The following is a 25429-nucleotide window of genomic DNA, read 5'->3' on the forward strand; positions in this document are numbered from 1 at the left end:
GCTGAATACCACACATATTCTCTTTGTACATCCGACTTAACGTGAAACTCCCTAATAAAATGGTAATGAGTCTACTTTGGCAAAACCAAAAAAAAAAGTAATGGCAAAAGCAAGCAAGCAAGAAGAAACTTTGAACAGAATGTGAATCAGAGGTGCTCCTTTAGAAGGTGGACTGGAGAAAAACAGTGTTATTTGCAAGTTTCTCCTCCGGAATTAATAACAAACGGAAAAAAAATAGAGTGGGAGAGTTTAGGGGACGCAGTTGGGTCTGAACATCGCACTGTGAGTGAATTAAAAAAGAAATGGTCCGATGTAAAGGTGTACAATTTTGTAGTGTCTATTTAGGCTAAGTGCAAATAGCACACCTCGTTGGAATGAGCTAGTTGAGTGATTCCCACCCATCACCGTTTAATTGACAGACACAACATAAGTAAAGAGAGCGGTAAACATCAGCATGAGTGGCGTAGCTCGTAATGCGCATGGCAACATGTTTTGACATGTTTGATGATGAACTCGGTTTAAATTCAGCGTCTGATGAACTCATTTTTCTTTACCTCACTACAAATCAGATTTAGCCTACTCTTCATCACGAAAAAGACACAAGTAGGAATCATTAATAACATGACATGCTAAAATTGTTCAGGATTATAAAAAATTACACAGTGTAAGATGGCCTTTAGTGTATATCCAAATAAAAGAAAGATATCCAAAGATGCCTTTTCAAGTTGTAAAGAAATCTGTGTTATTAAAACTAATGAAGATAGCAGGAGTCAATGGTTTATTTTAAGTATGTAGCCTAACATGTTTACTGTTCCAAAATATTTTTGTGTGCAATGGGGAAAACGTTGTTGTCTTTACCCAGACCTTTAAACAGAACATAGTTTAGAGCAGTAATCACAAAACCATCATACCGTGATATTTTAATCCAATGTTATTATACCGTCAGAATCTTGTACCAGCCTATGCCTAATTCACATTAAGATTTTCTGGATCATTTCATTTATTCAAAAATGCATAAGAATGCAGCTGGAATGTTTAGACTTGATTTTTTATTATTATTATTATTATTTTTTTTTTTTTTCATTTTTAGATGGCTAAAACAAAACCCACGAATATAAAAATATCTAAATAATTGAACAAGTAAATGAATCCATAAGCAGAATTCATTTTAAAATTTTTTGCATGTAACTTTATAGAAACTAAAATATTCTAAATGTTTTTCCCCCAAATACTGTAGAGTCATTTATAATATACATTCAACAATATAAATTGGGCATCGATATAAATTGGATAGAATTGAGATGAGGATTATCATAATTTATACTAATTAAATTTTGATTATTTGAATCTTATTTAATCTTTTGTATAACTTGTCGTTTTAAAATATATTTTATATATTTATTTATTATTTATATATTTATTTATATATATGTCTTTGTTGATCAAATGGTTTCATTGTGGTTGTTTTATTCGTTAAATTATTTAATGAACGATTTTACATTTTTAAATTCTTTCCTCTGATTCCAAAATATATTTTAAAATGTCATTAAATATGTACATTTTGTAAGGTTTATGAATGTTTTCATGAAATTCAGAATGTTTTCACAAACTTTGCTATCGCATTTAAAATGTTTTTTTTTTTTTCTTACATTTAGCCATGGACACTTTTAGTTAAGAGTTTTTCACTTGATTAGATTGAGCAGTATTAGCTAAGCTTTTCCTGAATCCTGTAAAAGTGAGAACAGAAAAAGTGTATGTGTGCGTGAGAGAGAGAGAGAGAATTGGCCCAAATCTTTAATGCCAAGGCCATGTGATTGTAGTTGCTCGCCTCTCCAGTCTTGCCAGCGGCACACATCCAAACATTCACTCACAAATACCAAAACCACCAATCAAAGAGAGGGTGGCAAAGCAAACCTTTTCCATCGGCCAATCAGTGTTTGCTAAACACTTGTTTATATATTTTCCAGAGTCCCAGTAGAGCGTGATTTATTTTAAGCCACTCATGTCCAGCTAAATTTATGCGGGACCTAAAGTTAATGTGGTCCAGAGCCTGTTGTGGCAGAAAACACTCATCTGACTCTCTTGTGTACGGCAGGGAATCTGACCTGAGTGTTGGGTTCAAAGTGTGCGTCTCGCTATGAAATATGCATTTACTGTGCAGCCTCTCAGGTGCTTTGAGTGCTGTGTTAATGTTGCTTACATTGCAGAATGACTAACCAGTAACTTTTACAAAAGATCATGATTTGCCATTAACATGCTGCTCATTACTTTGTAATAACACGCACATTATTTAGTTTCACGAAGAAAAAAAACCCATGTTTTTAAAAGAAGCCTCTTCAATTCAATTCCAGTGCTTCCCACAGGCGTGAAATATACTTGCAGTGGTAACCGGATTGAAATACACCTTTTACCCACAGCACATGGTTAACTAGAAATATTTTTTCTTTTTTTTATTATTATTTTTTTGAACCAATTTTTATTGACAATATTTTTATTTATTAAACGGTGTCTTTTTTTAATGGGTTGAAGTTTGTTTTAAGACTGTTAAAATAAAAAAGAAATCCACTATTTGTTTTACTTTGTATTGACGAGCCATGTGCACCCACTGACAGGTAAAATATGCTGCTGACATTAGCCCCTTTCACACATACAGACTTTTCCGGAAAATTACCAACAATTTTTTTTGGAAAGGTATGTATGTGTGAACAGGCCCTTTTGGAAAATGGCAGTAAATTCGTTCTGGCTATTTTTCGGAAAGAGAAGTTGTAACTTGTAACATTACTGGTAATTTGCCAAAATGCAGCGCTGTGTGAATACAGAAGGAAGATTGTAAGAAAGAGCGCGTGCCGTGCACGTCTAGAACATGCTGACGTGAGACGTCTGCTTTAGCCAATCAAAACAGTCAGATGCATTCACGTCTGCATGGTTTATGAAAATAAAACCTTTTGAATATTTTTTTCAGTCACATTTAGCTGCTGGATGTTAGTCAGATAATGATTATATGTTCCTTCTTAATGCCAACTGTGTAAATAATTATCGCTAAGATGCTTAGGATAAGCCATTGTTTCTTTACCTTCAAGCCCTACTTCCTTTCAGTTGTTTGACACGTTGCGTGTGTGCGCCAGAACACACTCATATCATGTACAATGAGACATGTGTTCCTCTATATTTTCATCGAAGTTGTTCACAATACTAATCCATGCACAGAGTTTGTAATGTAGTCAAATGCTTATAAATTTAAAGGGCAGCCGTTTAGAGCTCATTTCTGGGTAATGATGTCAGAATTTACCGCTATTTTAGAATGGATGTGTGAGTAGTCTTTTCCGGAAAGATTCTGTAACGTCGTTGCCAATGTGAACAGCGCTTTTTTAAATTTACCCGTGAAGTTATTCCGGATATTTAACTGTATAACGGTATTTTGTACAGTGTTGCCAAAGCATGTTAGATATGTATAAAATATGTAATGTATAAATATCATCAAATTAAAAAATATATACAGCAAATAAGAAATAAATGACAAAGTAATAAATACATCTATGGATTAAAAATCTTTAAAATATAATAATTACAAGAAGAAAAAAAGGCAAATGAGTGAAATAACCTTTTTTAACGATCTACATATATTTAGCAGGTAGTTTAGATGTAATTTTGTCCTCTCTGAGTAAATAGAAAAGTTTTTCTGAGACATTTAGATCAGAGAATTAATAAAATAAAATAATTTATTTAATAATTAACTCATGTTTCTCTCGCGCTCTTGCAGCTGTGCACGCTACAAAACCAAGTGAAAGTAAATCAGGCTTAAAATAAAAATGACGGTGGCTGAAATCAAAAGCCGAATCCCGGACATTTTAGAAGATTTTTTGAACTTTTGGACGGATGCAATTTTAAGTCCCAAAACCGTGCATCTCTGTGGGTCTCTGCAGAGCACGTAAGACTGTCAGTTCTTGTGCACACACAACGATCTTGGGAAACGTGTAGGGTCCCACCATGAAACATGATCCCGGATGGTTGGCTATTGGGCAGATACAAAAAAAGTGTAGAAGGATGATAATTATTTACAAAAAATGTCACCAAATATACCATTTATATTACCTGGGGTGCATTTCCGAAAATTATCATTAGCTTACTAATGTCGCAAATTTTGTCATTACAAACATAGTTTGTTGATTTGGCATTTCCCTAAGCCATCGTTCTAACAAACATTCGCGAACTGCATTGAAATCTTTTACACTTACAACTACACCTCTGGACCTGTAGTTAGAAATAAAGTTCCTGGCTGTGTTCTATTCCCAGTTATACCCCTTATGCCCTATTCATTTAGAACATTCTAACATTTAAACTTGGAATGATAAAAAAGGTATTAAAGTCATCTCTGTTAAGTGTAATTTGCTTTCAAAGTATTTTTACAGTTTAGTTTTAGGGATCTCCGTGTTTACAATGGCGCTTCCTTCACTGTGCAAACTTTAAAACACTGATGTCATTTTGAACACAGCCGTGGCTCATGACGAAAGCTATAGGTGATCTATTATTTAAAAGCGGAATTTACGTTACGTCTTAAAGCTTGTGAAAACAAAATGTATAGCATAGTTAATAGTTTTAATTTATAGTAGTTTTTAAATTAAGTATCTGTACTGTATTTGAAATGCATGTTTCAAATTGTAAAAGTACTTTTCAAAAAATAAAATAAACAATATCTTACTTAATAATAATCATTATCACTAATATTATTAATATTATATTTTAAGTAGGATTTTCAAAATTTCCTAATAAATTAAATAATTTTTTCAAATAAAAAAATAGCCTCATTTATTTATTTATTTACATGATTTATATATGAGATTAGAATATGTGTTAGCTTTTGTAAATGATTTTATGTTTTAAAATAGAATATGTAATGTAGTCAATAATATTTGTAAAGGAAACACAGGCCCTATATGTGCTACCTACATATATCTCAATTAAAATGGAAAACGAGGGAATGTTTTACCAAAACAGAGAAACTACGGGTTTTGGGAAACACTCATTACTTCATGGTTCTTTTCCCAAATGATGCATCATACTATGTTAGTTCAGCCGTGAATTAAGTCGTTTGGGCAGCACGTTTAGGCTGCCCGCCTAAGTAAAGTTTATGTGTGGGAAGCACTAAATTCTGTACAATTCTATTCTTTTATTTTTTATTATCTTCTATTCAATTCTCTTCTGTTCAGTTGTCTTTCATTCAATTTAGTTTAATTTACCACTTCATTAGAGACTAAAACTAGTTTTTTTAGAACTGTTTTTACACCAGTTTTCCATCCCTGAACCCTGCAGTGGAAATGCCTGTGTCTGTGAAAATGGGTCACTGTACCACAAAGTTACCATGATGTCTTTATGGTAGAGGTTTCAGCTAACAGAAGTGGTGTCTTCTTGAAGGTTACAGTATTCTTAGAAGAGCAGGTGGAAGCTTGTTCCAGTACAGAGAATCTAAGATGGTTACCTTTTCTAGAAGACAACATTTATTAAAAAGCAGCTTTGGGATTTGCACAATTTCCTAAGTGGATGTATGAAAGTCATCTCATGGTGTTTGGATTTTCGATACCTCAAACTCTGACACATAAAGAAATCTGATACATTTCTAAACATTCAGACTCATTATTTTTTTCTGCATAGCAACAGCAGATTTTAAACTAAGCACAGTTTCTTCAAAATATTCTTGCATACCAAAGTGTCTTAAACGGAGAGTATCGAATCCATTATTTATTGTCAACAGTGTATTTATTTAACACTTTATTTTTATCTGTAGAATTGACCTATATCTTTGTTCATTTAGGAAATGACCTCTCTGCCCAAAGTTTCAGCATTTTGTGTGTCCTCGTTTTTACCTTAAATCTGACCCGCAATCAGAGCTCTAAGACTTACCCAGTGCACTAAGACAGATTAAACTGAAATTCGGCCTCAAAGGATTTGGAGCTTGAAGAGGCTAGTCTGGTTTCCAGGAAAACAACCTGACAGCTTGAATTCGGTCCAGAGGTCATGTTGGGTCTGCATGAGTTCTAACCCCAGAGTGTCCATTTCTCCCCCCCCCCCCCCCCACCGTTTAGGTCAGAATGATCTCTGACCTGTTGCCTTCTTTCGCTACTGCTTGAATTTCAACCCTGATCAAGTATCTCATTCTAATTTAGTGGATTAGATCATTGTTTTCCCATTAACATTTCTACAAAATGGTTGGTATGGTGCCCATAGACATTAGGCAAAGTCTTTAGTGCCTTGAGTTACTTATCAGTGCAGTTCAGTAGGTTGCTTTCCATGTATTACAATATTCAAGATTTGGTGTCAGTCTTGGGTATGTGGCTGGTTAAGTCAATATAAGCCTTCAATTCTGTTCAATTGTACAGAAGTCTAACTTTATGCCTGTCTGTCTTTTTCAGTCCTGAGGCTGCAGATAGCTCCTCCTTTGACGTCCAATTGGGGGACATTATTTTGACTGCTACTGATGGCCTCTTTGACAACATGCCTGACTACATGATCCTGCAAGAACTCAAGAAACTGAAGGTACAGACAATAGTTAACTTTAATTCTTGGGTGAAATTGATCTGATTTGAATATTGGACTAATAAGAAAAAAAAAACAATCAATTTATCATGAGGCACATGTAAGTATTAAGAATATAGAGATTTCAGTTAAGTGCCATATTAATAGTTGCAGTAGTTGACACAAATCATGTTGATGCTTCAGGAATATTTTGAAAGTTCATGAAAGTAACATTATGCTTTCTTGTTTGACCCTGAAAAACTCAAGAAACTAAGTTTTCAAGGTCTAAAACTCGATTATTTTGATCAGCTGTTTAATTAGGCTTGGAGCAAAATTGTGCAGAGCTGCGGCCCTCCAGGAATTGAGTTTGAGGGTGCTTCAAACCTAGACTTTTGTTTTGGAATCTGTCTCGTTTTCCCAGTTAGCGTGGTTTGTTTGGCAATTGTGAATCTAGTAATCGTGCTCTGTTCTGTGCCAAATCAATCGGTCCGTGATCGCCTAAATGAGGTGGCTCGGCTTGATTAAAATGAACTCTAGAGTAGATCGATTGTCGGAAGAAAGCAATATGGTCCGAGCCCGGCTATATCACGGTCTGTCATGGATATGTCAAAGGCATATATACGGCTATATGAAGAGAGAGTTACGAGTAGGGTGGGAGGTCATTCCATTGGTAAATGTGCGTTTCATGGAAAGGCCTATAATGCATCAGCCAACTGCTATGTAAGAGAAAGTCTTACTTCTGATTTATACTTTGTGACGATGTCTGTGGGTGTCACCATTAAAAATGAAAGCACAGCTTGTCGCTTATGATGTCTTTATTGCTCTTCATCATAAATTAAAATAAGGACGCATGGCAGCTGAGCAAGACTCTGCAAAATATACCCTGAAACTCTGACCAATGTGAGGAGAGTTTACTCGCACGTGACTTGTTTTAGCTCTTTTGGTCCGTTTAGAAACTTTGCCGTGTGAAAGCGAACTGCACCAAGAACGAAGAACAACATTGTAATAATTTTAATCCCTGTTTCAGAACAAACGAATCGATTCCCAGGTGTGAAAGCACCCTGAGACCAACATTTGGAACTTGTCATTTTTTTTTAAATACTTCCAATGGTAGAACAAAACAATTATAATTTTTTTCGTTTACTTTGTTAGTATTAATACTTTGGTAGTATTAAGGCTGTATGTATTATTTTTCTCATGATTTCCTTTTGCATTAATATGAAAATTGTGCACCCTAATTTCATATAGGAAAGTCTCTTTTGTCTACTTCTGAAACAACTGACCAAAACCCAACATAATCAGAGTACATGGGCCTAATTTAGATCAATATACTAGATGGTAAACATTGTTGTACATTATATATGTGTTATGCTATGAAAAACAAAGTTGAACTCAGGCAGACTATTGTTCATGATTGCCATCAAATAGGATGATCTTGAAAAAAAGAATAGCCTGGTCTATTTATTGGTCTAGTGCCATGTTTGGTTAATTTTACACATAACTTTGCTTTTTGTTTTATAGTAAACTCAGAGTGGCTAGAACAGGGATGCCCAAACTCCTGGAGGGCAGGTGTCCTGCCTATTTTAGTTCCAACCCCAATTAGACATACCTGAAACAGCTAATCAAGCTCCTTATTGGTTTACTAAAACTTCCAGGCAGATGTGTTGAAGGATGTTGGAGCTAAGCTATGCAGGACACTGGGCTTCCAGGACCGAGTTTGGACACCCCTGGGCTGGATGGTATATACCAGGGGTGCCCATACTCTGTGCTGGAGGGCTGGTGTCCAGCCTAGTTTAGTTCCAACTTCCTTCAACTTCTTGCATGGGAGTTTCTACTATATCTAGAAACAGCTTGATTAGCTGGTTCAAGTGTATCTAATTGCAGTTGACACTGTACTCTGCAGGACATTGGCCCTCCAGGAGTTTGGGCTCCCATGGTATATACTATATTATCTAGCTTTATACATCTATACTTGGGTTCTCTAATGCTTTCCACATTTTTCATTTGACTAATCTTCTGTCTTTCTGTATCACCTCAGAACACCAACTATGATAGTATCCAGCAGACTGCACGCAGTATCGCTGAACAGGCTCATGAATTGGCCTATGACCCCAACTACATGTCCCCTTTCGCCCAGTTTGCCTGTGACAATGGGCTGAATGTAAGAGGTGAGTCGACTTGATTTCCGTTTCTCTTGAGTTCCCTAAACCTCTCTGAAAATCCACAATCTTTAGATACTGACATTTACATTGATCTGTTTTCAGGGGGAAAGCCTGATGACATCACAGTGCTGCTGTCCATTGTGGCAGAATATACAGACTGAGCGCTCTTGGTGGAGCTTGCTCCTCTCTTACACCCGTGTCTTCCACCCCTGTCCTATTGCACTGCTCCCCATCTCACATCTCCTAGCACCCCTTTCCATTCTCCCATTTCTCGAGTCGATCTCCAGTCAACACAGGGAGGAGGAAGGCATGAACTAGATTGCGTGGTGGTGATGATGATGATGCAGGCAATATCAAGTCATCTACAATTGTCCAGAATTGATGACCTCATATGTGTCCAAACAGCTTTTGGGAATCTTTCATCGATGTGTGTTGTTAATCTAGTTTTCCAAAAGGCAAGGACAGCCATGCATTACTCACAAAAACTTGGTTCATTGTGAAAGGAGCTGTTGTGGTTCATTTGTGTGGCTCATGCAAATGCTCTCTAAGTTTCGAGGGAGAAATTTGAGTGTTTCTAAAGTCCTGAGTGCTTCTAGGTGTGTGTACGTGTATAATGTGTGGTTGTCGGTTGACTAGTTGAGCTGTAAGGGAGTGGTAGGTTAAAGTTTAGAAAAGGACTGTTCAATCTTGCCCCAGGAAGGTCATTCTCCTGCAGAGTTCAACTATGACACTTGATCAGAAGTTTCTAGAGAGTCTAAAGACCTTAATTGGGTATGTCAGGTTCGTTTGGTTGAGATTTGTATTTAGAGGGGTTCATTGGTTCACTCGAATACAAACATCGTAGACACAAGTAAGTTATTAAATTCTCCAACCTACTGGTCACAATTGATAGCTGTACTAGGCAGCAATATAAATTAATAAGTCATGAAGTGGCCACATCGGTCATCAGGACACCAGAATTACTATGCGGCTGCAGGTTGTGCGCACAACAATGGAGTTAACATTTGGTTTGAAAATAAAGGCTGTCCAGTTGGACTTTGGTCTTGTTTATTCTGATTGGGTTTACTTGGTTAGTGAGTTGTCTCTTCCAAAATTGCATTTTGGGCTTTGAAAAAAGCGATTTGAGTCAATTTGGGTCAGAGACAGATCTTAGGACCTGAGAAAACCTCTAGAAGGCCCTTATTCTACCAGAGTGCGCCAAGTTCTGGTTCAGAGATGCTATTCTAAGGACCAGTCTGCTACCAGACTAGAGAGCCACTACAAAGCCAGTTCTGATGTGACTATAAATAGGTCTCATCTTTCCCAGCAACGCAAATGCAGAAGCGTCAAATACAAACACATCATCTACAAAGGCAGCTGTTGCATTATTAATGTTAATGCCCTTTGCTAAACAACAATGGCATCCAAACACAGCGAATCCATCATGTTTGCTGTAATTTTTATAAACTGAGATTACAAGCAAGAATAACATGTTTTTGGAGTTCGCTATCATTTTATTGACACGCATTATAGGTGAGAATAACATGTTTAGCATTGTGTTTGGCGTCTATTTCAGAAGTGACAGTCAAAATGACCCTCATTGGTCACAGTAACACTCCAGCCTAATGCGAGCAGTTCTTTCTTCTACCCAGAAATGTTTTGGTGCTACTCCTCAACAACTTTTTCTAGTTCAGAGCTGGTGCTTTTGGGTGTCGAATGTAACCGATTTGGACCTAGGCTCTGCTTCTGGTCCAGCTTTAAAACTGCTTTGATGGCAAAGGGCTATAGTTGTAGCTAAACTCTGCAGGACAGTGGCCTCCCTGATTTAAAGGGGGTGGCCTGGAGAGATTTTAACCTGTTTGGAAATGCAAGTGCTTTAGGATGTGCTGGCTAGTTGTGTTCAATCAGCATATTTACTTTGAGTTATACAGCCACTTTGAGAGGTCTCGGATAATGGATTGCAAGTTCAGAGAGAAGGAGAATGGCCTATAATGCACAGCTAGTGTTTGTTTATGAAAGATACAAATGAAACCACACAGAGAATGTCACAGATTTGCTCACTCACGGGGATGGTGGATGTTGACTGTGAATGCGTGTTTGGATGTACATTTACATGACTTCACCTTTTGAGTTTAGAAGTCGACACGCACAAATGGCTAGCATCTGGCAATGCTTTTTATGAATTGAAAGGTCAGGTATATAAAAAAATGTTTTATTTTTATATATATTTACTTGGATTGCCGTTAGATTAACCAGAATGTGGAAGTATGGGAAACGTTGGTCGACAGTGAGGCCTTTTGGCGTCTTCTGCGCTCCCTATCAAGGCTTGGGTTATTTTTTTAATTGACTGAAGGCTATCTTTTTTTTGTTTTTCTCTATCACTCTAGATTGGTTCTGGAGAACTTTTTCACGTTCATGTGCTGCTTTAATTTTGTAAATTATAAATGTGTGACTACATTATTTATATGAATGTTTTTACGTGTACAATAAAAATGGGTGAGCTGGTGGCGATTTTATTTCACAAAACGGCAACAGTTTAAGCAGACCGTTTAGTGTGATCGACTTGCAGTCTTTCGTTAGTAATGGGACATATTTGCCTGTATGAAAAGCAGAAATTACACACAATGTTTTGTCAACTTTTTTTATAACGGAAAAGCAATGCAATATTTGAATTATCTCTATTTGTTTGATTGTTTTTTTGTTTGTTTGTTATATATGCATGCCCTTGATGGCAAACCTCACTCATCCATTTGATTGGTTAATTGCCTATTTCTGTCCCATAAATGATATTTTAAGCTGCCATTCAATAACCTGTCTAAAGCCTCCTTTCTACTGCACACGACATTCGGACATGACTGCCAGAATATGCCCCCTTGTGGCAGTCGCACAGAGTTTTCTGTTTTGTCATGCACCATGGGAGGAAAGCTGATTCTCACGGTGTCTGAAATAAAGAAGTGCAAAAGCTAGAGCCATTATTGTCTGTCCATTGTCCATGGTGGAATGAATGATTTAATGAATAATAGAAACTCATAGACTGCTAAAAAATTTGGAGGGTATATGGAGACGACATTTAAAAAAAATAAAAATAAATAAAACAATATATATATAAAAATATATATATTTATATATATATATATAAAAAAAAAAAAAATATATATATATATATATATATATATATATATATATATATATATTTTTTTTTTTATTACTCATTTATGAATAGAAATGTTTTAATGTATAAACGTTTTTCCGATTCAAAAATAACAGAAAAAAAAATTCTTATATCGAATGCACGGACCTGCTTGGACAACACTGGAATACATCACATCCGGTCAGCCGATCGCATACGGTCAAGTTGCAGAAATTCACATTTCAACATATCCACAGCTCAAATCAGATCAGAATTTTCCGCATACAAAGATAATAATAACTCTACGCAGCTCCCGGAGTACTCTCCATTGCAAATGAATGACTTCCGGTTTGTCATGTGCAGTGAAAAGGCGGCTTAACCAAACCTGAATTTTAATGTTCTGTGAGCCATCCTTCCCTCCCCCGCCTACAAATAATTCTAACTCTTCACCTACAGATAGTGAGGACTATATTTAAGGCCTTTGTTGTGCCTGCAAAACAATTAGACCTGAACTGTGGTCTCATATATGCTGTCTTGTAGATTGTGGTCCTGTTGAAGTTAATGTCTTGATCCATTTAAGAAAACCAAAGCAGAAAAGCCATACAACCAAGGTATTCTCACCCCATCACTGAAAAGACTGCAATCGAGTTGTACAATGTGTTTAAACGCTGTTGTGAAGGATGTGTGCTTTTGTTTCTTGAGAAATGAGACAGAATTGAACTAAACACCACTAATAGGTAACGGTTATTAAGATTAACGGTGTACTTGACAACTAAAAAAAGATGTGATTTAGGTTGAAGATGTCTTAGCCAGCTTTTCATTTTAGCCAAGGATGATGTGTGTAGTTGTGGCACCTCTAGAGGCAGCAGAGAGAATTGCAGTCTGTTTAAATGGGTGTTTGGCTTTGTTCACACATGCAAAATTGTAAAAATTAGAAACAAACACAAATGTATTAAACAAATTTTTAAATGGAATGATTGAAATGCACTAATATTTTCACTACCATTCAAGTTTGAGGTCCGTATGGTTTTCAAATGTTTTAAAATAAGCGTATCTTTCTTACCAAGACTGCATTTATTTAATCAGAAATACACTACAACTTGTGAAATGTTATTGCACTATAAAATAACTGTTCAAAGTTTGTTAAAATTTAATTTAATCATTTATTTCAGTGATTTTAAAGATGAATTTTTTAGTCTTTAGAGTCGAATGAACCTTCAGAAATGACTATTAATAATTATAATAATTACATACAATTACAATGTAATTATATACAATAAGTAATAAATAAATATTTAATAATAATTCAACAATTTAACATTTCTTTTTACATTTAATAATTTCAGCCTTGATAAAAAATATTTTATTATTAAATAAAATAGAAAATAATTTTTAATGATAAGAAATTAATAATTTAAAAAAAAAGACTTACCCAAAACTTTTGACAGGTAGTGTATATTTTTTCCATCGGTTGTGTAACTGCATACAAATTGTGCAATTTTTCAGGATCTAAAGTAAAAGGAAACATCCCGGTAGTTTGAAATTAATTAACAGTTATTGTTGTATTATATTTTGTATGGGGTCTTGGTGTGAACTGAATATATGTAACCTTGCATAAATGACGCATATGTAGGATCATACAAATTGCCACTAATGTCTGAATCTGTGTCTAAAAATGTATTAATGCCAAACAACACAAACCAAAAAACACCCATGGTAATTCAGTCTGGTTAATATTTTTTAGGAAAAGTACATTATAAATTGTGACATACTATCTGGATCCATAATAACAATAGTGTCTTAGTGTGAATGCAAGTAATGTACCGTTCAACGTAGAAAGTATATTAGCAACACAAACTGCATGATATTTTCCAGATCTGTAGCCAAATAAATAAATAAATAATAGAAAATAAAACAACATCTATGGTGGTTTGAAATCAGATCTGATTAAGTCACATCATCTTAATACAGCACAAAGTACATTAAACTTATTTTGCAATATTGTGAAGTTGATTTCTGATTTTCCTATTGCCACCAATGGGACACCAGATATTGACTGTTTAAACAGATTGGTTTACTTGTTTATAAATGGTCTGAGATATTTGCGTTTGAAGCAGTGTAAACAAAGCCAAAGTGTCTGCTTGGAAAACATTTGTGCAGTTCTGTTTGACGTCACTGGTGGTTCATTATCTGCACATTTCGCCTTCAGTGAGTGTCATTGCATGCTAAGACTGAACCTGTTTTCATGTCTGAAGTTTTGCCACTTTGTCTTTTACACGCACAACACATTTTCCAAAGTCTTTTTTTGTATTGGCCCATCCAAAACAATCAGATGTGCTTTTATGAATTATAGTACATCATTCCAAAAACACAGGACGGCTGCCACTCTGAGCCGGGCTGATGATGACTGAATGCAAATCAGATCTGCGTGTTTGTGTTTTCCTGTGAGTGAACCTGGGAAAACTCCATTATAAATCGACATTACCTTATAAGCCTTAAAATCTCATTTTGTCTCATCCAGAGGCCTTTGTGTGGCAAAGCTTGCGTGTTTGGTCTGGGTGTCGCTTAAAGCCGTGTCCTCAACTCTGTCTTTCCTTCATCGTTTTAAATGGTGCTTCTGCAGTCAAGATGAGTCTCTCAGTATCTGAAGCAGACAAATGTGTGAATGAGAACTACACTTTTTGTGTGTGTGTACAGTGTAACAATGCAAGAAAAGTACCTGTAAATATGTTTTCCAAGTTGTACAATATTTAAATAAAAATATAGTATTTATACTAAAATGTGACTTGGGTGATTGTGTCTGACTTTTTTTTTTTTTTTTGCGTCATGGATATTATTTGAAATTAGCCAGAATTATTTAACATATTTTACATTATTTGTTTATAAATCTGAATTTTAAACCTACGACTGTATTTACTTGATAGTTTGTGTAATTTGTAAATTGGCTGACTTAATAGGGTAATCAAAATAGTTTGGTGATTTCAACAGTTCACACTTAGCTCATGATTTATACATAGCTTGTTTGGCATGCTGTCCCGGGTGAGAGCCCTGAGCTCAAGAGATCCTCGAGCCCAGGGCTCCCCCCCTTTTGCAGGGCGAGTGGAGATTGAGCTCAGGTCTATCTCAAACTCCCATGCTGCTGAGGCCAAGGCGAACTTCCTGAGAGTAAGAAATTATAAAAAAAGGTTTAGGCTTGTTTTATCTATAATATAGAGCACATTTGGATGGTGGGAGGAAACCGGGGAACCCGGGGGAAACCCACGCGAACACGGGGAGAACATGCAAACTCCACACAGAAATACCAGATGGCTCAGCGAGGACCCAACACCATTGGTATTCTTGCTGTGAGGCAACAGTGCTAGTTACTGGGCCACCGTGCCGCCCATTCTGGATAAAGGAGGAGGAGGGTTTCTTCCAGACGAAGATAGTTGTAGAAAGGAAATGAGGATATATATATATATAGTCATTCGGGATCCTTTGATTGGAGGATCAAAATTAGCTAATGTGGACCAGCTGGGTCAATCATGAGCACATGCTCCTCTCGAAATTAGTTTAAAATTAAACTTCACTTAAACTTCTACTATTAAAAAGTATTGGTTTTTAGATTATTTTGGTGTGGTAATGTTTAACGTTAGAATATCTTATGACAATTAATAAAACATATTAGACATTTTTATAATGTGTAGCTTATATATGACTGCATTGGCTGGATTTTTTTTTTTTTTGCATTTTCATAGCTTTTAATATGAATGTTGTTTCATTGAACAGCACACTGCAGGATTTGAATGTGTATACAGAAATACAGTGGTAAAACCATCTCATTGGGTTTGTGGGCAGAAAGTGTCAACCAGAAAACCTAAGTAGTAGCAAAATAAGTCATTGCAGTGTGGTTCAGCTGACTGATGTTCCTTTACAACAGATATAAGTGCTACTGGAAAAGTTCACTGGTCTCTAAAAGTTTTAATTATTAAAATGTTTATTTATTTATAAAAAAAATAAATAATCATAATCGTCTGTGCTCAACAGAAGAAACACCTACAGGTTTGAAACAAGTATGGTGAATAAATTAGATTTTTTATTTTTTACTTTTGGAGTGAACTTTCTTTGTAAAATAACCACTCATTCTTGATCTAAACGTTATTTTCAGTTTGTTTCTACATTTGAGGTTAAATTTGGAGTAATTTGGAGTTATGTCAGTATTGCTGGAATCAATCAATCAAAGGCCTTTATTTTTCACATATACTTCCATGTAGTCGCATACACTGTCATATAGTGAAATTGGACCCCCTGACCATAAACAAACAACACATTTCAGGGAAGACATGTCAACAGGAGGTAGCATTTAGAAAGAGGAAGTAAGATACATTTCAGGAGAGGGAGAAGAAAAAAAAACGCACTCTCACTTTGCTCTTGAATCAGAGCAGTGTGAGGTCAGGGACAAAAAAAAGCGACAGCAGTCAAGCCCAAAAACACATAGACATAACTTAGCAACAGGGGATGTGGATACAGTCTGATGAGGGCGGGCAGCCATCTGGTCCTGCAGCTAAAGAGCGCGGGTCACAGACCCGCCTACCCCCTCCAGTGGGTGAAAGCACACGAAGGCGTAGAAATCATCATCAGATATTTAAAGAACATTCATTCATTCTTTTAACCTTCAGCTTAGTCCCTTATTTATCAGGGGTTGCCACAGTAGAATGAACTGCCAACTATTCCGGCATATGTTTTAATGCAGCGGATGCTCTTCCAGCCGCAACCCAGTGCTGGGGAACACCCATGCACTCTCACATTCACACACCCTCATACACTACAGACAGGTTCATTGAATTCACCAGTAGCACATGTCTTTGGACTGTGGGGGAACCAGAGCACTAGGAGGTAACCCACTCGAACACATTGAGAATACACAAACTCCACACAGAAATGCCAACTGACCCTGCTGGGACTTGAGAGGCCTTCTTGCTGTGAGGTGACAATGCTAACCACTGAGCCGCCCTTAGTAAGAGAACAAACATGTTAAATATATTACAATAATTTAATTTGATATTTCTCACAAAGAGGAACCTGGACAATAAGCGTCTGGCTTAACAACACTGATTCAACTGACTCAACTCTTTTGTCAGTTGTTAAAGCTCTGAGAGTTAATCGAACAGCCTTCAAAATTGACGGATGATAATGATTCTACATACTCAATTACACATTTTACATTTACATTTAGTCATTTAGCAGACGCTTTTATCCAAAGTGTTATGACCTAAACCGGTCACCACAAATAAGGAGAAGTCGAGTACAATTGCGGTACAAAAATATATTTATTTACTATTATCAAAGGTCATGTTGCTAGCCCATCAGGTCCAAAACCGATCCCAGCCGAAAGGTAAGTGACCAGATTCCACGTGCAGCCTCTCCCTCTCGTCTGAAACGAACACGCTATTTATAGCAGAGCAACTCAATCACAAACCGGTGTTCTCAATCCCAGCGCAATCAGCTGGACCTGCAACACACACACACAGACGCACAGACCGACACCCACACCCCAGCCACAAACGACCACAAGGGGTCGTCACACCTTCCTCCCCAAAAAAATTAATAAAAAAAAATAAATAAATAAAAAAAACTTTTACACAATCAACAAATAAGAAACAGGACACAAATCGACACAAAAGCGACTTACAAAATACACCAACTCGATCTGACTTTAACCTGAAGAGAGTTATTTGGAGTAATTTGGAGTTATGTCAGTAATATTGCTGGAATCAATCAATCAAGGCCTTTATTTTTCACATATACTTCCATGTAGTCGCATACACTGTCATATAGTGAAATATGGAAACACGTGAAACATTCATTTAACTAGCCGGACTGATGCTGACTGACAAAGCCCAATGGCCAACCATCAACTTGGTGTCCTGGCTTTTAGGTAGATCAAATCTCAAAGTTGTCTCATCTTACTTACTGCCTCAGGACTCAGTAGACTCATTTCTCTTCTCAATCTTTATGACACTTGTCCTGCTATTCAGAGTGTGCCATATCGCTACTATGCTAATAGCACTCAACTCTACCGTTATTCTGGCCTTGTGATCTTATGGTGACTGATAACATTTTAACATGTCACGGACAAGTAATAATTAACAACCATATTCTCAACTCAACCTGGCTAAGCTGAACTGTGTATTCAGCTAGTTCTTCATCAAGCTAGGCACACCAACAATAACACTTTCCAGGAACCAGAAACCGAGCCAGGAACCAAGTGGTTTATACAGAATACATTGATAGAGCCACCCTCTCTTGCAGATTTGCTTTATAGAACTTTAGGGAGATAAAACCCTTCTCATTGGGGCATGTTACACTAAGTTTTGTTTGTCCAGGCTGGACTATTGCTCTCCTGGTAAATCAAACCTCTGCACCTGAGCGAGAATGTTTTTAATGAGCCAAAGAAAGCACACATCCAGACACACATCTTTTTTTAATCAACGCTGACTTAAAGAGCCCATATTATACATGAAATAGGGTCATATCTTGGTTGTAAGGGTCTCCAACAACAGTCTAATATGCATGCAAGGTCAAAAAACACTTTCATGGTCTTATAATCTGCATTTATTTTTACCTAATTATTCCAGCGACTCCCGTATGAATCGTCCAGTGATTCATTTGTTCCCAAACCCCTCCTTAGCGCGAAGTTAATCTGCGCTGATTGGACCAATGACAGTCTGTTGCGACTGGTCGACTGCCTTCAGTGAGAGAGTGAAATGCCCAACAGCTAATCAGCAATATAAAAGTAATCACAGTTCATACACGCTCGATAGTGTAGGCGTGGATTTTAGCTGCCAGTGGGTCAATGTAAATACAGTCGATGGACTTGATAATACAGACGACTGACTATTTTATTGAGCAAAAACTCCAAAAACTGTCGAGGAGATCTCCTAGCTTGTCTCACTCTGCTCTTTTCACAGACACACACACACACACACAAACACACATATTACCCTCGTCCTTGCACGCGCGCACGCGCGCACACACACACAAAAACACACACAAAACTCCGGATGACAACGCGCGCGCACACACACACAAACACACACAAATACCTTCGGACGACAGTGTGCGCACACGCACACACACACTACCCTCGTCCACGGAGCTCCGTAAACAAACAGCACGCGTCGCGTTTTTAACGTGACTTTGCACGCGATAAGAGAATATAGCCAGTTAACCTGATACAGTACACGCGGTTACAAGTAACAAATCACAACTAAATACATTTGCAAGCTAGAGTCAACGAGGCAACAACTTTAATCGCACGTACTTACACTTGAGAAATGGAGGAAGAAACCCATCCTGACGTCCATCAGTAAGTTACTCTTTACTAGGGATGGGAAGATTAACCGATATGTATCGATACGCGGTCATGCGCGTGCACGATGCGAGTGCATCGGTTGAGCAGCAGAGGATGAATGAAATTTTGGAAGCAAATCGAGATGCATCGGTTTTTGCGAGATGCATCGATTTTTCCGAGATACAGCTTATATTATTAATATAGAATGTATTTTTTATTTATTAACAAGTGTTGTCAACCTGTTTTTGGCGCATAATTTAATCGACCTACATAAAGTAAGCCTTAGCAACGGATTTGCGGATGTGCACACACTACAACTCAGTGTATCAGGTGTGCGGATGAAGCTAGTGGAGCGCCCTCAGAAAGCGCGAGAAGCAAAACAAACATTTTATTCCCCACTGAGTTTTAAATCTAAAGTATGGCAAGCAACATTATGGATTTAAGGATGGAAGACATGACAGGACAGATGCAATTTGCAAAATGTGCCGCGCATCTGTAAAATACGCGGGCAGTATGACTAATCTGAAATCTCACTTGAAGCAGCGCCACGGTGTTGTTGTGAAAGCATCTTCCAGTGTTTCTGCATCCCCGGCTTTCGCACTGCTTCAACCAGCTCCAAAAGTGGTGAGAAAAGCATTGCAAGTTTTTTTTCCATGCGTAACAGTTCTGCTCGCTCTACGCCAATAACGAATGCTATTGCATTGTTCATCTGCAAAGATATTCAGCCTAGTGTCACGGAGAACGAAGGTTTTAAACACCTCCTCCTGTTAATTTTTATTTAATTATAATAATAATAATATTAATAATAATAATGATAAAAATAATTGGGTGTCACGGTGGCACAGTGGGTAGTTTGACCACCTCACAGCAAGAAGATTGCTGGTTTGTTATATTTTTATTAGCCTGTTGTTTACAGTGACAGTGATGTTTCAAAGCAGCATAACACTGCTAGTTCACGACCTTAAGTTTTGAATAATCAGTGGCAAAATATATCTTTGTAAAACTTGTTTTCATATATGAAAAGTTAAATCACAATTCTTGTTGTGCAATGCTAAATTTATTTATGTTAAAAGAGTGCAAATATATACATATTTTTTAATATATATTGCACTTATACATTCTGTTTATTTTGAAAATACTTAAATAATATGTGCTATATGTTCTAAAATGGCCCTCTACTGTAAACTGACACTCTGGCTCTGAGAGAAGAGCCAGTTTGTAAAAAAAAGTCTTGGTTTTGCTTGGTTTATAAATAATCAAACTCATTCAATGGCACAGCATCCTCTTTCACATCATCTCATAAACTTGATCTAATTAGTTAGTGCTGAAATATCGCATCGTATCGTGATATGGGTGTGAATCGTATCGTGTTGCATCGCAATATGTCACAAATGTATCGCTAATATATCGGATCGTATTTTTTGCATCGAGATGCGTATCGGATCGGCATTATAGCTTAGATGCCCAACCCTACTCTTTACTGATCCTTCCTTTAACAAACGCTGATGAAGTATTCTTTGTAGCATGTAGTTTGCAGAAGTTTCCAGTAGTTTCCAACTGCTTGGTTATAATGCTGAGGTTTCATCTTTGGGTAGAGACTCGATAATATCCATCTGCAGTGTGACTTCAATCGACCGGCATGTTTGTGTGTGTTTGTGGGTGTGTGTGTCTGGGTTTCTATGTCAGAGGGCGGGGCCTCAGGTTTCAAATCTCCCGGGTTTGCGCGTGCACGTGAATAACTTGGTTTCGTTCGTACGTCATGGCGAAACACCTAATGACTCGGTATCAAGGCGACTCGTTTGAAGCACTATGAGTCGACTCTTTTTTTTAGATGAATCCACCGTTTTAAACACTGTACTCTTACAGATTTAAGCCTTAGCTGGATACTTCACTTCACTTAGCGCTGTGTTACACACTACATAGAGGGGAATTTTCAAAAACCCATAATATGGGCTCTTTAAAATTGCTGCTTGCATCACATTCAAGGCATTTATGTTCAGGGATGTATAAAATAATCACTGGTTCTGCATTCAGTTACCTAAATCTACTACTTCAGACTTTTGTGACTTTTAGAAACTTGTGTTCTGCAAGTCAAGATCACTTGGTTGTGTATTCCAAAAAGGCACAAAATAATTTCAAATGACTATTTCCTAAAAACAGTTAACAGATCTTTTTAGTCAGCAGCTGACCCATTAATGCAAGAAACATCTATTTTACTCTTAATTTTTAAAAGAAACTTTGAGATTAGCTGGGAAATGTATTGATGTATTTCTTCCTTGTTGATCTAATAGATCCTGTGGTTCTCCTCATTTTTAAATTAATTTGTATAAAAGTGAAAGGTCTGCATTTTTCTTATAAGATTAGCATTTTCTCAACCTTTTATTTTTATGTTCAGTTACTTTGCTTTAAAGACATTGAAAATAACTTGTTCATTGCTATTAATGTGAACCCACATAACCTACATTGAGGAAACGCTTTTAGAAGATTTCAGATGCCACAGAGGCTTTTGCATTTGAACTCAAGTGTCCTTGAGTCTAAATGATTAAATGTAAATATAGTTTAGTGTCAGGGTGCACATAACGGCCACAGTAGGACAATGAATCTGATGATCTAAAGTGTCATTAAGTGCCAATGCCCCTACAGGCTTACCGATAAAAGGAAGACATAACAAACTCAAAGTACCAGAACCAAAGTCAAGCGAAAGTCACACATTTTTGTTATATGATCATGCAAGCTTTAACTTTTTAACAATGTAGTTATTTACATTTGAAATTTTTAAAGTGACATATTAGTGGGGCGCAAACAATTTACTGTTTCATAAGTGTGAACAATATTAGCAATAAGCAATGCTTGTTTATTAGAAAAGCTAGATTAAGGAACCAGCTAGAGCAAAGGAGACATGCCGACAATTCTTTTTTTTTTTCTTGTTCTGAGTGGTTAAGTGCTTGCGGAAAGTGTTTGTGAACGTTTTTTTAGAAGTGAAAGCTTGAAGGAACTGAAAAGAAGAGCAGTGCAGCCTAAAACCACCATTTACTCAACATCACAATGACCAAGTCAGAGATACCCGAGGCTATTTATCAAAATATTAATACTAAAGATACTGAAGGATGTGTAGATCTGAAGACACATAGAGAAAAACACCAGCCACCTCAACTCACAGGTACGTACGTGATTTTTTTTTTTTTCTACTATCATAAGAGGTAATAAAAAGTCAACATCTTGTGTTTTTCACCCTCAGGAAGCGTCTCAAGAAGGAACAGAAAGCAGAGAGCAGTGGAAGAGTGTTTGGGTTTGTTGTGTGCTCTTCTGCTGACGGCTGTAATAGTGATCTGTGTGTGTTTTAGCATCCAGAGAAAACACTTACTAACACACATCACTAAACTTAATGAAGAACAAGAGCAGCTGCTGAATGACAACAAGGTTCTGACTGAAGAAAGAGAGCAGTTACTGAAATACAACAATGACCTGTCTGAAGAAAGAGAGCAGATCTTTACTAATATCACTAACCTCAAAGGAGAAAGAGAGCGGTTACTGAACCACAACAATGACCTGACTAAAGAAAGAGACCAGTTACGGAATGACAAGTGGAAAATGTGGCCATATGAACAAGGTACATGTTTTTTAAATGGTTGCTTTTAATTTTAAAGTAATTAAACGGTTACCATACAGCTAATTAAGCCTGTGATAATGCTTCCTCCAATAAAAATCAAGAATTCATATAAAGAATCAATCAAACAAACAAACAAACAAACAAACAAACAAACAAACAGACATGTTTAGTCATTCATTAGCTGTCGGTTTTATGACTAGTCTATTGTTAAACGTCTTTCACTGACAGACCCAATTTAGCCTTGTCTTAGCCAAGACATCTGTGTGAATGTCTATTAGACTTCTTTTAAGTTGCTTGCTGGCTATGACTGGAGTCATGTGGGTTATTTCTGACTGTTTTAATCAGACTTGACTGTTTAACTGTTTCTAAATTGCTTATATTGACAGATCTGCCTGCTGATAAGTTTAGATGGATTTGCTACAACAACAGTTTCTACTTTATTTCATCTGAGATGAAGAGCTGGAGTGACAGCAGACAAGACTGTCAGCAGAGACGAGCAGATCTGGCCATCATAAAGAGCCCAGAGGAGAAAGTGTGTGACAATAAAACGATTTTGTGTTTAAGATCAATTTAGCTTGTAACACACTGACATGAAGTATCTCTGGCCTATATGTTTTATTCTTACAGACGTTTTTCCAGAAAGTTGTTGACAGGAATTTCTGGATTGGTCTGACAAAGACAGATGTGTGGAAATGGCTTGATGGCACTGTATTGACTAATGGGTGAGTGACCACTAAACTGAATAGATCTTTAGTTTTTAAGTTTCCTAAAAATATTTAAAATCCAAATCCTAAATATAATTGAATGTTTTAGGTCCGAGACTGACAGCTCTAACTGTGCTGTAGTGGCTGCAGGAGGCTATTATACTTCAGCTTGTAATTCCAACAATGGATGGATCTGTGAGAAGACTCATCATTATTAATCAGTCATTACTGGAATAAAAAATACAGTAAACCTACTGAATGGATTTTTGACAGCTGTACTTTTTGAAACCTTATTTTTTTCTTTTCTTGTAATAATGTTTTGTTACTCTGTATGGTTTTGGATAATTCTGCATCAATTCTGTAAAAAAATCTCATATTGATTTTGCTATACAATTTCCATTTTCCTGAAAGCTAAAGTGCAAAATGTAATGTATGTATACTGCGTTTGCTGTGTGCTGTTGCTGTATGTAGTGTTGGGTGTTCCCTGTTTGCATGCCTGTATCTCAACAAGATCCCATATATCTCAAAATTCTTTTAAATTTTAGTTCTTAAACTTTCCGTTTGGTATCTTTATTTTTATGGTACTGTATGGTTCATTAACAGAGATATTCAGATTTCCATCTAATTCTATTATTTTAGCAGAAGAACAAACCATGTTGAAATGTCTGTTCTTACTATCAAAACAGCAACATTGAGGACACCTGCAGTGACTGTAATATTTTAACAAAAATGTTTACATGCCTTGAATTTTGTAAGAGTTAAATATATTATGATATTATTTTAGATTGTCATTATTGGTAACCTTTTTAATCTTAATAAAATTATACCATCAGTTGTTTTTGCATTGTACCCTTTTTCAATGGTCTAAAACCAAATATGAATCCCCTGCTTGTTGTCACACACCATCTCACTCCTGCAAATAGTAGGGACAGAACCCGTGGGGACAGAACAACAATGGGAACAGTGTATTGGCGCAGGGAGTTCTGAGCAGTGTTCATTTCATCAAATAAATAAATAAATAAATAAATAAATAAATAAATAAATTAATTAATTAATTAATTAATTAATTAATTAAATAAAAAATTGTTTGACACAAATAACATTGAGAAAGCTTTGCCTGATTGTCCCTGATTTATCAGAAGTTGCCACCAATTACCCATATGAACTGCCAATTACCAATTACATATATGTTACCCCACACACACCTACCTACACACACACCTATACCGCATGTCTTTGGGCAGTAGGGGAAACCAGACCACCTGGAGAAAAAGCAAACATGCAAACTTTACACAGAAATGCCAACTGGCCCAGCTGGGACTCAAACTAGCAACCTTTCTGCTGTGAGACAACAGTGCTAACCACTGACCCACTGTGTTGCCTCATTTATTCCCTGTTTTGGATGAGAGTGAAGAGTCAGGATTTTTCTTATAAACTTATTGACTGTTCTGTCAGCCTCCTTTATTTGTTCAGTTATTACACTTTAAAGGTAATGAAAAAAAAACTATTAATCACTATAAAAGTGAAATTACTGAACCTGCACTGAGAAAAATGCTTATTTTAGGAGATGGGTCTGGCTACAGACTGGGTGCAGATGCAATCTGAGCTGCATCCAATGCTTTTTGTTGTTAATGTGCTCACCTAACCCCACCCCTAACCCTACCCCTCACAGTGACATTACTAGCATTACTATCTCTGAGCCATGCAATCTCAGCTTGAATCATAAAAGCTGGATCCAGATACTATTGCATTTTAGATGAAAGGTTTAGACTCTGCTTATTTGAAATTAGTCACTTTAGCATCTGAACTCTTCAAGTGTCCAATAAATAATTAAATGTAAGGACAAGGAATCTGATGAGCCAATGATCATACAAGGTCGCCAACACAAATAACATGAAAACATGAGGAAGTAACAGCAAACTCAAAGACAAAGTCAAAAAATGCACACACGTCTTTGTCACGTGATCGTGAGCTTTAAATCTTGTTAATTGATTTGTAGTT

The 25429-nt window shown here is 36.7% G+C and overlaps 2 protein-coding genes across 2 annotated transcripts in view; both read left to right on the plus strand.

The window, feature by feature from the left end:
• pptc7b (protein phosphatase targeting COQ7 b) overlaps positions 1-11619 on the plus strand; it is a 29581-nt gene extending 17962 nt beyond the window's left edge. Inside the window, exons 4-6 of the mRNA XM_009305138.5 lie at positions 6408-6531; positions 8549-8678; positions 8775-11619. Of these exons, the coding sequence (XP_009303413.2) occupies positions 6408-6531; positions 8549-8678; positions 8775-8833 (313 nt within the window). The 3' untranslated portion in view covers positions 8834-11619. The remainder of the gene's footprint in view (positions 1-6407; positions 6532-8548; positions 8679-8774) is intronic.
• Positions 11620-20159: 8540 nt separating this feature from the next.
• On the plus strand, positions 20160-24455 carry LOC101882781 (uncharacterized). The gene is made up of 5 exons (XM_005155459.6): positions 20160-22274; positions 22353-22724; positions 23111-23256; positions 23352-23446; positions 23538-24455. The coding sequence occupies exons 1-5, from the start codon at positions 22160-22162 to the stop codon at positions 23644-23646; spliced, it is 837 nt and encodes a 278-aa protein (XP_005155516.2). The 5' UTR covers positions 20160-22159; the 3' UTR covers positions 23647-24455.
• The last annotated feature ends 974 nt before the right edge of the window (positions 24456-25429 follow it).

The sequence above is a fragment of the Danio rerio genome, chromosome 10 (assembly GCF_049306965.1).
Source record: "Danio rerio strain Tuebingen ecotype United States chromosome 10, GRCz12tu, whole genome shotgun sequence".
NCBI classification, from domain to species: domain Eukaryota; kingdom Metazoa; phylum Chordata; class Actinopteri; order Cypriniformes; family Danionidae; genus Danio; species Danio rerio.